The following is a 13,310-nucleotide window of genomic DNA, read 5'->3' on the forward strand; positions in this document are numbered from 1 at the left end:
ATAGGTGATTTTGTGCTTGTTTCTCATCACTTTGGGCAGTTCATACTGCCAAAAATTTGGTGTATATGATGAACGTTTTATTAGGATGTAAAAATGTAAAAATAGATTAATTTAAGACTTTGCGGTAGGGTGATGAGTGGGTGCTTGATTTGAATGTTTGCAGCAAGAAAGAATGGAGAAGGAAGCGGAGATAAGGAGGGTGAGAGCGGAACTGTTGCGACAACAGGCAGAGCAAAAGGATTCTCTTGCATAAGCATTGTGTCTTGATGCGGTTGGCCTTTTACTGTGAACTTTCTATTTTTGCCATTTTTGCTTGAATTATTCTGGTCAGAGTTGACAGAGTTCTCATAAAATACGACTCCTGTATTAAACTGATGAATTTGCATTGTTATGGACAAGAATTTGCTCTGTTCTGCCTTTTTAAGCTACTTTTTCTTTGTGGGGTGTGAAGGGAATATGCCTTTGCTTGCTATAAAACTTATGCATCTTGGATGATTTCTCTCTCTCTCTCTCTCATTGGAGTAGTTTTTAATTACAGTACAGTGGCAACCCCTAATTGCTGCCGGTAGCTAATAATAGGTCTCAGTTTAAAATGGGAAATGTACCTTTATTTTGAACTTATCATGGTTAATGGTGAGGTTGGTTTTACGTCGTCTAGCTTTCTTAGTAATTTAAGTAGGCAGTTCATTATTATCTCCAAAACAAAAAGTAGGCAGTTCTTCGTGTTTGGTGTCAAGTAAGTCTCTCAGCTTGATTAAGGAATAGGAAGCTCTATGTGTTATTACTTATCAATATAGGACATGTAAAGCACATTGATCTTTTGTTGGTTTCATGGCTTTACTAGTGTGCATTCGGTATAAAATTTGTTATACCTTCTGACACAAATAGAAGCAACCTGCAGTTATATATCAAATCAATAAAACTGGCTGTCGTATAAGGATATTTTGGGGATTAAATGAGCTTGTGAATATTTTTTCACCCTTCAAGTGTGTGATTCCCCCCACCCAAAAAAGAAAAAAAAACGTATATCTTTGTCTATGGGAGAGCCGAAAATAAACCCCACTTTAACAGTTGTTTAGTATATCAAGCATAGAGGGGGTTGCCGGAGGACTGGAGGAGGTCACTGGCCAGGGAAGCTAGAGGAGTGGGAAAGTAGCCGCAGAGGAGGAATGACTTAAGTTTTCCAATACTACAGTTCAGGGTGCTGAAAGAAGTATATGATGGATTAACCATATATTTTGTGGATGAGATTTCTGTGATCACTGATGATGCCATTTCTCTTGTTCTAGGCAGAAACTTTTAACTAAAGAAACCGTTAGTTTTTAGGTCACATTTTGATGTTAAAAGTCAATATCTGTAATAAAATGCTACTGTTTATCTATTCTTTTACAGAGTTGGACATAGAAAACCTCATAGGGAGGTTTTATTTCATATCACTATATATGCTTCTTAAAGGCATCATTGGCTGCCTGATGAGATGTGACATATAGAAACCTGCTAAAAATGGGGTTAAAGGAAAGGGTGATGATTGAGGGTTGCATAATTCTTGCTGAACCCTTGTAATTTACCATCAATACGTTGTGATTTTGTTTTCCTTATAGGTGCCATCCTGAACTGCTTTGGTTTAGGTGTGCACGGCTCTAAAATGTGTTATTACTAGAAAGGGATGTGAACTTATTTACATGATACAGAAACATTTCTTACCTAATTGATGTGGGATGGGATGGTGAGGTGGCTTGTAGAGAGCCTCCCGACTTCAAAATACGTCGTTATAAGAGTTATGTCAAAGACCTTAAATAATTTATCAAATTTTTTACCAAACTTCTGGTGTGGGATTCACAAATGTGGATTTGTGTGGGTCTCACACTCATGTGAAAGGTTTGATAAAAAATTTAATAGATTATTTGAAATTTATAGTATTTTCCTTATTATAAAGGGATGTGTTCTAACTTATATGGTCCAAAAAAAAATTCCTATCTAAACGATACAAGCTCTCAACTTTCAAACACATTATTAGAAAGGGATGTAAACTCGCATATATAATTGAAAAACTTTTCTTAACTAATTAGTAATTGATGTGGGACGAATAGTATTGTAAAGGTTTGGAATGAGGGCATTGCAGTTCTACTGTGAGTACCCTCTTTTGCAAATATGTTAAATTTCATATTTATGATTGAATGAAGAGTACATTTTCTGTTTTTTTTTTTTTTTTTTTTTTTTTTTTTTGGGGGGGGGGGGATCTATTTGTAGTTGCTGCTTGTGATATATACTTGATCCATGTCTATTTGTATTTCAAAATGAACTTGTTGAAAACTGTTCACTTGGTGCAAGAGAAATTAAAATAAACGATTTAAATTATCGAAATGAAACCTATCATAAGTTCTACTAGCCTAATTTGACAGAATTAAAGACGTCTCTGTATAAAAAAGAAGCCAAACCCTTGATTAATCTTGTGTGACTGACTGTTTTTTAAGGGTTTTTTTTTTTTTTTTTTTTTTATCACCAAAAAATCTAAATAAATAAATAAAGATTGTTAAAAAATATTTGCCAAAACATGAAATATATCATAATCATACACGCAATTCTTGTTATGTTGAAGCAAGCTTTTAAAAAAGTGGTTATAATTATTAGATGAACAGCAGTTTTGAAGCACTTTTTCATCATACACTTGCAAAGAAATCGTGTCTCTATAATAACATAATAACAAACTCTTCACCTTTGCAAAGAAATCGTGTCTCTGTATAAAAAAATGATGAAGAAATGTCAAGCTATTATTAGGTTGACACATGGCCACAAGCTTTTCTTTGATTCATATGATAATTTTTCTATTTCATTACAAAATTGAAATGGACATTAGTATAATTTAAATTGACACAACAATTATAGGATATTAATTTAAATTTGATGATGTGTTAGCAAATTTATGTTTTGAATTTGAGATTTTCATTTCAATCGTGCGATGAAGAGATGATTTTTTTTTTTTTGATTCAATTCTAATTTTTTTTGATGAAGAGATGATTTAAATCCCCTGTGGACTATATCCCTCCCATAGGGGGATTTTTTATTTAGAAATTCCTTTTCTTTCTTTTTTTTTTTTCTCCTTTTGTTTTAATGTACTTTCAGTAGCACAATTATATTTTGAGATTGTCATCATATCATAGTCCATTGAAATCAAAATAATCTATTCACTCTTCTCAAATAATTTGAATCGGTCCAATCTTTTTTTAATTGACCATTTTGTTCTTAATTTTTATCTAATTTTTTAACAAATTTTATCAACTGTAGTAAATTGCTATAATCTGAAAAAACTAAAGAGCAAATTAGTTCAATTAGAACTAGATTGACTAAATTTACGCAATAGGCAAATTATAAGAATCGTGGGTATAATTTGCCCATAAGTTTTAAATAAAAAATTTACAATAATAAATAAATAAATAAAATGGGAAAAATAAAAGGAGAGAGGTTTAGACATCTATGGATAAAGAAATTTTGGAAGCTTCCCTAAGCCTATCCCTCCATACTCCTATATAAGGGCATACTTGCATAACGCCATCATCTCAACCATCGTCATCACCACCACCCATAGTTCTCTCACACCTCCATTTTGATTTCTAGTGCATGCCCACAAGATCATAAACTACATTCTTTGAGAAAAATCAAATCATATCATAGCCATGAACATATCAAAGATTATCTTGATTTCTCTTTCACTAGCCATACTTTCCCAGCTAGTTCAGAGCATCGACTTCACTGAAAAGGACTTATCTTCCGATGAGAGCTTATGGGACCTGTACGAAAGGTGGCGGAGCCACCACACAGTGTCCCGGGACATCTCTGAGAAGCAGAAGCGCTTCAATGTGTTTAAGGAGAATGTGAAGCATATTCACAAAGTGAACAACATGGGCAAGCCTTATAAGTTGAAGCTTAATAGGTTTGGTGACATGACTAACCATGAGTTCAGAAGCACTTATGGATCTAAGGTTAAGCACTGCCGGATGCTACATGGCGGTCGTAGCGGTACCGGTGGGTTCATGCATGAGAAGACTGATAATCTGCCGCCGTCGGTTGATTGGAGGAAGAAAGGAGCTGTCACTGGTGTGAAAGACCAAGGCAATTGTGGTAAGTTTTCATTGAAGATGATAAAAGTTGTTAAATTTCTTGTAATTTTAAGTTCTGTTCTTCTATATGCACAGAATCTAATCATAAAACTTGATATAACTCTTTTATCTCTCATCTCATGTGTGAGAGTTGTATCCGATTTTATGATTAATTAGGTACATTTAGAATTTTTTTTTTTTAGTCAGGATAATTAAGTGACAAAGCTAAGATTTTCATGGAGGGAGGCAAAATGTCGAGTTGGATCCATTTAGTAGGCTTCTTTTTAGTCCATGATTTAGATATACGGGTCTTGTTTTAATAATTCTAATTATTCGTTTTGTAATATTTTTATATATATCATTAAAAAAAAAATTAAGTCATCTGTGTATTTCATTTTATTTAGTTAGGATATAAGCTAGAAAACGTACAAAACTTTTGATAACATAGATTAATTAATAAGTAAAAACCAATCAATCCATTCAATCTAAAATCATATATATATACACAAAATATAAAATAAAAGGAGATTTTATAGCAAAATAAATATTGAATGGGTAAACTATGGGTTTTATTAAAAATAAAAAATAAAAAGATGGACTACAAAAAAATTAGGGGCATATATATAATTTATAGGTGCCTTAAAGAGTATTAGCTAACAAAGTGTAAAACAGTTGTACATGCTTTATGGCACACTCTCGTAAGGTATATACAACTATTCCAAGCTTGTTAATAAATAATTCAAAATTTTTAGAGGAGTATAATGAAAGAGATTTGAAAATTAGAAGATAAACAGTAACTTTTTGAAAGTCAGATGCTAGAACCGGTTGTTGGGATAATAGATTTTTTCACAAATTCACATCCAAAGAGAAGTAATTATGTGGAGTTTGTGACTCAACTAAAATTCTCAATATATAATTGTAGACAAATTGTTATAATTAACAAGCTTATTCCCAATAACTTCTAAGAAGTTGGGTTATTGTTTAAATTGATAAGATGTAGCCATATGAAGCTGTATTCCTTTTGCTTTTAATACACCTCACAACATTGCTTGTTTTCCACAGCAATAATTTGCTTTTGATGTTTTACAAATTACAGGTAGTTGCTGGGCATTTTCAACAGTAGTTGCAGTTGAAGGTATCAACAAAATCAAAACAAATGAGTTAGTCTCTCTCTCTGAGCAAGAACTTGTTGATTGCGAAACCGACAACCAAGGTTGCAATGGCGGATTAATGGAAAATGCATTCGAATTCATCAAGAAAAATGGCGGATTAACAACCGAGATAATTTACCCTTACAATGCCCAAGATGGGTCCTGTGATTCATCAAAAGTATGCTCTATTTTTTTTTTAATAAAAATGTTAGAAAGAATGAACTGACATCTCAGTAAGCATCTAATTAAACGAATATTTTTGTTGGTTTTTTGTGTAGATGAATTCTCCGGTGGTGATGATTGACGGCCATGAAAACGTGCCTGAAAACGACGAAAATGCCTTGATGAAAGCCGTTGCAAACCAACCTGTATCAGTTGGAATTGACGCTGGTGGTTCTGATTTGCAATTCTACTCGGAGGTAAGTCATATATACTACTACTTTCTTTGGCGCGAGCTTATAAATTGACCTTTTTGACATATTTTTGTCTTTAATCATTTTTTAAAAAAGTTATGCCGGAATTTTTGGTTGCGTTTGGTAGAGTTTTGTAAATATGATTTGAGAATATGATCTTTGTTTTGAGTTTGTGAGTTATAAAATTATGATTTGAGTATAGAAAATTTGTTTGGTTATGATTTTTGAATAGATTGTTGAATTGAGTTTTGAATTGAGTATGGAATTAAGTTTTAAAAGTTTGATTTGACATGTGAAGTAAGAAAATTTGTTTGGTTATGAGTTTTGGAAAGAGTTTTCAAAACTTAATTCAAATTGTTATAACTCATAACAAAACACACTACTTTCACACTATTAAAAATTCTAATCAATACTTATAACCAAACTCTTTTTAAAATTCAATTAAAAAAATTTATTATTAATAGAAAATAACATTAATCAATTTTTTAATTGAAAATACTACAAAATAAATAATTTTTCTCAAAATAAATATTCAAAAAATTTAAATCATAAATATTTAAATAATTTAAATAATCTAAAAAATTTAATAAGTAAAAAATTAAAATAAATATTTAAATAATTTAAAATGTTAATATTTTAAATTTAAAGACAACTGTACACTCAGATCGTAACCAAACACATAAAACAAAACTCAATTAAGAAATTATTTTTAAAACTCATAACCAAAAACATAACTCGAAACTTCGTATTATTTTCACAACTCTACACTCAAATCGTAACCAAATACATAACAAAAAAATTAAAATATTTAAAAATATTTATATAAAATAGAGTTTGAATTTATTTAAAATATTTAAAAATTTAAAAAATTAAAATCGTAATATTTTGAAATTAAAATATTTAAAAATATTCAAAAAATTAAAAAATCGTAACATATTTAAATATTTAAATTCTTAACAAAATTAAAATATTTTTAAAATATTTAAATATTTAAAAAATTAAAATATTGATTTGAATTGAGTTTTGAAAAGAGTTTTGAATTATGTGTTTGGTTATGAGTTTTGAAAAGTAATGATTAAGTTTTGACTTGAGTTTTAAGAAATGGGTGTAGAATTATGATTTGAAAACTCAAAACAAACAACACATTCAAATCAATGAATGTAACTATAATGCAAATTGCTTACCAAACGGAGCCTTTAATTTACAAATTGGCCTAGAATAGATATTTTGAAAATTAAATAAATTTCAAAAAAATAATAAAAAGAGTAATGATTAAAATAAACCAAAATTTTGTTGAAAAAGCCTATAAAAAGTTGGTTTATTTTTGCCTTTACCAAAATTTTTTAATTAAAAAGTAAAATATTTTGATTTAAAATTCTAAAAATTTCACTAAAAACAAAAATAAATCCTAAAATATATCAATTTATAAGTTGCAGCAAAAAATAAATAAATTGAAAATTTATTTTTGAATGGTTGTGCAATTTCATTTCAGGGAGTGTTTACCGGCCCTTGTGGCACAGAGCTGGACCACGGGGTGGCAGCGGTGGGCTATGGAACCACCATAGATGGCACAAAATATTGGATAGTGAAAAATTCATGGGGGCCAGAATGGGGAGAACAGGGTTACATAAGGATGCAGAGGATGGTCGACGCGGAGGAGGGACTTTGTGGCATAGCCAAGGAGGCATCATACCCTATCAAGTTGTCCTCTGATAACCCTAAAAAAGTTTCTCTCAAGGATGAGCTCTAGATGATGATTCATAGTACACACAATTCTCAGTAGTTTTGTTTCAGCTTTGGTCACAGGCTCATGAATCTTTATGATTAATAAATCTGTCACATAGATTATATACTATGCTTTTGTGAGGACAGTTTTAGACATTGTATTTTATTGGTTTTTTATGTATTGGTTTGGATTGAACTAAAAGCTCTCTTTCTTGTTTGAAAACGAAATCATTGAAATATTATTTTTTAGACATTGCATTGTGTTTTTTTTTTTTTTGGGGGGGGTTAAATGTTGTGATTTTGATGTCAAGTGATTGTAATATCAAAACAGATTTGGTGAGCCTAAGATTATCGTATAGATGGAACAATCTAAGTGAAACTATTTCTTTCATGATAGCCCCACCATTTGATATGTATAGTCTGAATTGTTTTATATATATAGTTCTTTATTAGTAGACTTATTGTTTTATATTGGATCAACATATTATTCCCATTTTTTTTAAGGAATCTTTTTACTTGACTTATTTAGTGCAGTATTCGTGTCTTGTTTAAATTTTTTATTTTTTTTATTTTTGTGATTTTAGAAACAAAACGGTGAATTTTTGAATACACCCATCATTTTCATTTATATAAAAATAATTTTTGAAACTTCGAAGAAAATAACTTTTTGGTATTTCCATACCCAAAAAAAAAAATGTTCTTAGAAGAAAATAAATTGAAAATGAAACCTTTTCAGACACAGGCCTTAGTTGGGCTTAGGTATCATATGGACCCAAGAAGAATGACTTGATGTTGTGAAATGTGGATCCATCTACTCCCAAATGTTGGAACTTTAAGCTAATTTACCACCCAAAAAAAAAAGCCCATCTTCTTAGGGCTCCATACAACGTTTTCTTGTACTTTTTTCTGGCTCAGTCTAGTAAGCTGATCTCAGTCCAATACTGAAGTCGAGCCCAAATAGTGAATTAAGGCTTTTAAAATTAGGGACTTATAGACCAAACTAAACGCCCAATAAGCCCTACTCTAAATTAATAGGTCACATATTCGATTTTATCCTCATAACTCAATCCACTAAACCACAATTATAAATTCATATCGATTTTAACAACAAACTCATCACCTTCCAAACAATTTTCAATAACAAAAAGTACAATTTTTAAAACTAATATGTCTGTAAAGACCTCACTCTAAATTTATTGGATAATAACTCCAACTAATAGGCTGGCCAATAAAATAGATGGTCTAATTTTTTAAGCAGTAATGATATGTAGTTCGAAAATTTCCAAGCTCAAATTTATCCCGAATCCAAAACGACGTCGTTTTAAACGGTAATTTCGTTTTACGAGGGAGTTAATTAATAAAAATTATTTCATCGATAAGATAATTTTAATATATTTTACCGGTAAGAGAATCCAAAACGACGTCATTTTAGACATTCGAGAAAGAAAGATTTGGGGAACAAAACGTTATTGTTTTTTAAGACAAACACAGTAAAATAAAATAAAAAAGTTATAATTATGGATTTGATTTTTTTTTATTAATAATATATACAGAGAAATTTATAAAATAAATGATATAAATTATCAAAATAAAATTTATGATGAACGCCACGCATCCCTCAAAGCCCAACCCTAATGGAAAGGGGGGAGAAGGGTGAGAATGGAATATGAAGCGTTAAAAGCAAAGGAGTAATCAATGAAAAATACAATACAATAATCCGTACAAGTGTTCTTTCCAAAGTTGGCCTCCATCCAAGTATATATTCATATATATGTCTCACTTTTCTAATACTAGTAGTACTATATAATACTAGTATAATTTACATACTATACATATATACATATATTTGTGACATGTTATGAAGTTTATTAAATTAAAAAAAGAATTCTAAAGGTATTAAAAGAAGAAGATGGCATGGGGGGTGGTCCAAGTGGCCAACCGTGTGACCTTGATCCCCTCAAAAACCACTGCACGCACCCAGCACTTTTCACCCTCCCAAATCTAATTTTATTTTTTTAAGATTCTTTGACCACTTCAATTTGTGCAACCAACAAGAAAAAGATATTTTAAAATAATAAGGGCAAATTATATATCTTCTTCGAGATTTATCTAAAGAGCAATGGTAGAGGGCCCAAATTCTGTGGCTCAAATGTGGCTCAAATGGCCAAAACGACGTCGTTTTGGCCATTTGAGCCACATTTGAGCCACAGAATTAGGGCCCCCAAACATTTTTCTTATCTAAATTATAGATATTTTTTAACGTTTCAGAAATTACAGATACCTTTCGAAGTTTATATTCTCAGAACAAATTGTCCCTTGAGGTTTATATTTTCATAACAACTTGCCCCCTAATTTGTTATGCAAATAGTACTTCAAGGGGAATATCTGTAATTTCTCAAATCTCAAGAGGTATCTGTAATTTTGCTAAATCTCAAAGGAGTATATGTAATTTGCCCAAATAATAAATTTAATTAATTATTTTAAAAAAAAATAAAAACATCCTAGATTGGTACAACTCCACACTTGGGAAATGACCAAAGAATCCTGTTATTTTTTTAACAAACTTTATAAATAAAATAAAATAAAAATTGAACTAACATGTATGACATGCAAAGATGAAATTTTGGAATTTGAAACTAAATATAAAAAAAAAAACTTTATAAATTTATTTATTTGTATCGCACTATTTTTTTTAAGTATTGATTTTTTTATTATTTTTTATTTTACACAAGATAGGATGTGCTTATAAATAACATTAATACGCACACTGATGCCTCTTCATATAATTGAACCTGAGATCTCAAATTGGTACATAAATGTCTTTTCAAAATCACTTGGGTTAGAGACCGTGAATCATTTTACGATTGATGGTTGTGAGACTTTAGAATTGTTTTGGGCATAATTTATAAGTTGTTTTTTACTTATTATGAAAGGGTGTACAAAAAAAAAATAGAGAGAAAATATAATTCACATAAAGTAATAAATCAATAAGCTGGCTTATTTAGGGTTGGTTTGGGAAATGGGTTAGCTTTTTGACTTTTTTGATTATTTTAGCCTGGACTAAAAAGCTTGGTTTGGGAAGGGCTTTTTTGGCTTTTTGACTTTTTTGACTTTTTTTGTGAGAGAAAAGTATAATGATTATGGATTAGATGTAATGTTTTGTTTGTTGTGGTTAAAATAGCCTATTTTGTCTTTTATGTCTAAAATAGCCAAAAAAACTCACAACCTATCTTCCCGAACGATGCCCTAGATTTTAATAACTTGTTTTATAAGCTGACTTTTTATTTATTACGAAAGGACGTACAAAAAAAATAGAGAGATAATATAATTCACATAAGATGATAAATCAATAAGCTGGCTTACTTAGGCCCTGTTTGGTAGGGCTTATTTCCAGCTTATTTCAGCTTTTAGCTTAATCCAAACTATTTCGATGTGTTTGGTTCAGCTTAACTATACAAATTATAACTTTTTGTAAATCAAAAATCAACTTATTCTTTGAGTGGGGGAGAAGAAACTTAATTTATAAATCAAAAATCAGCTTATGTTCATAGTTATAAACTATAAGCTGTTAAGCTATAATCTATAATCACTTTCTCACAGCTCTACCAAACGGGACCTTAGTCGTTAGTGTTTTAATCTAGATTTTAATAACTTCCTTTGTATTTGGAAGACTGAACAAAAAATAAAAAAAATTCATACAAAATAAGTATAATATTGGATAGAAATGAGAGGAACTCACTAATTTTAGATTAATTTTATATAAAAAATTTGTTTGTATCTGATAACAACATTATACTTACAATTTATTGTAATACATTCAAACATCCACTAAATATATAGCACCCTTTTGAATACTTCCAACATTTCCCAACAGCGTATCTTTGTAGTCCGTCCAAACATCAACTGGGAAGAACCGATCTACAACTTCTATTCCGTGACGAACATACTCTTTATCCTTGCCACCAACGAGCTTGAATCTCATTTTCTTTAGCATCCGAAACCGGTCGGACTGGTCAGGATCAACAATCTAGGTCTCAGGATTACCCTCCCCAACTCCAATAAATATCTTGTCAGGTGTGGGGACGGACTCTGACGGACTATTATCACTTATGATGAAAAATAATATGTGGTGGACCACAGCTTCGTCTTTAGCATCTTGTCCCAATTGAACATTCTCAATTAATTTTATACCCTTAACCACGATCTTGTCTGATTGACGGTCACATCTCTTATTACCCAACTCAATACCATTAAGCAATCTGGCTACACCTTTATTATCAAATTTAACGTCCCTTAATTGTTCATCGTACAACTGTAACTTCCTTACTCCCCTCTTAGTCTTCTTAATATAACGCGGAATATTCTGAACGTACCGTCGGCGAATGTATGCCGCCTTAAAAGGTGCACGATTACGGTAACTCCGCTTATATCCACTGACCGCCGGTGTCCTTAACCTCCGGTACGCAAAGGGGGTTTGATACTGGCTGCTTCCTATTCTTTCCATTTTTTATAAAACACTCCAAATCTTTTATCCTACAAATTCTGCTGATTCTCTTACCTCTGCTAACCCTTCTGTTCAGATACCTTAGCTTTGATATATTTGCCCTCTGCTCCTTGTACACCGGAACAAACTTCGCTGGAGCTGACCGCCGGCTCTCTTCCCACAACTCTATTTGCCACGTCAAAAAGCGATCTACACACATTTGAGTGAACTGCCCGTAATTCTCGAGATACTCTTCTAAGGAGCACAACATTGTATACCAAATAAATCAACAAAAAAGACAAAGAAAAGGAGGGACGAAATAAGGTACCAGAAAGCAACCTCACCACAATAGCTATCCCACTGCAAAAGTATATTCCTCTATGCCATAAAATATTTTATGGTACCAAATATATAGCAAAAGTGGCCCTCGTGTAAGGACGAAGATTCCCCATTCAAAATAATTCAAACGCATTTATTTTCCCGCCTTTGCTTTATGTCTATCATTCTGCAAAAATATTTTCTTTACAGCCACACAAACCACTAGAAGAGCGACACGTGTATAGCACTATCTGACAAAGGAATCAAAAGTACTTATACCACTCACACCTGGGCCCGGGTGTGACTTCATTTTTACTACATCCATACACGTGTCCATAAGTACAGCAATGAATGGCTCAGATCAGCGGGAGGGGGGGCGCTGGTAATTTTAATACAGCGCGCCCCCAGTCACACCACTCACACCACGTTTTTTAACTAATAGGGAGGCCTTGTACGGCTGGTGTGAGTTCACTGTTTACCACTATAAAATGCCTCGCAAAGCCTCTTTCCGTTTTTATGCCAAGAATGTTTTCCTCACTTACCTACAATGCCCATGCCCAAAAGAACAACTCCTAGAACTCCTACAATCTCCCCTCCAACTAGCCTGTCAGCCATACTACATACTTGTCGCAAGGGAGCTCCATGAAGATGGAAACCCTCATCTTCATGCCATGGTTCAATGCGCGAAGAAGATCCAAACCTCAAACCCGAGATTTTTCAATCTCATTGGAACCAACGGGAGGATCTACCATCCAAATATAGTAAAACTCCACTCCCCAACAGTAAGTAGACAGTATATACAGAAAGAGGGCGAATTCGTGGAATGGGGAGAATTTTCAACTAAGGGGAAAAGTCCTTCGAAAAACAGAGACGAACTCTGGAGGGGAATACTTGGCGAAGCAGAAACGGAGGAACAATTCTTTACTCTCTGTAAAGAAAGATGTCCCACCGATTACGTCGCAAAATACCCCCAATTAAAAACATTTTCGAGGGATATTAAAAAAGAGAGAGGCCCCCATATACTAGCCCCTTTAATTCATTTCCTTTCTTAAATGAAAAAGTAAAAAAATGGGCAGAAAAAAATATTTTGTTTGTAAGTTGAAATTTCGTTCAGTACGAGTTA

At 32.1% G+C, this 13,310-nt stretch overlaps 1 protein-coding gene across 1 annotated transcript; it reads left to right on the forward strand.

The window, feature by feature from the left end:
* Window positions 1-3,562: 3,562 nt before the first annotated feature.
* On the forward strand, window positions 3,563-7,647 carry LOC114265591 (vignain). The gene is made up of 4 exons (XM_028206414.2): window positions 3,563-4,119; window positions 5,194-5,426; window positions 5,527-5,667; window positions 7,154-7,647. Exons 1-4 carry the CDS (start codon window positions 3,675-3,677, stop codon window positions 7,409-7,411), a joined length of 1,077 nt encoding a protein of 358 aa, XP_028062215.2. The 5' UTR covers window positions 3,563-3,674; the 3' UTR covers window positions 7,412-7,647.
* Window positions 7,648-13,310: the final 5,663 nt, after the last annotated feature.

The sequence above is a fragment of the Camellia sinensis genome, chromosome 5 (assembly GCF_055761805.1).
Source record: "Camellia sinensis isolate YWXY chromosome 5, ASM5576180v1, whole genome shotgun sequence".
Classification (NCBI taxonomy): Eukaryota; Viridiplantae; Streptophyta; class Magnoliopsida; order Ericales; family Theaceae; genus Camellia; species Camellia sinensis.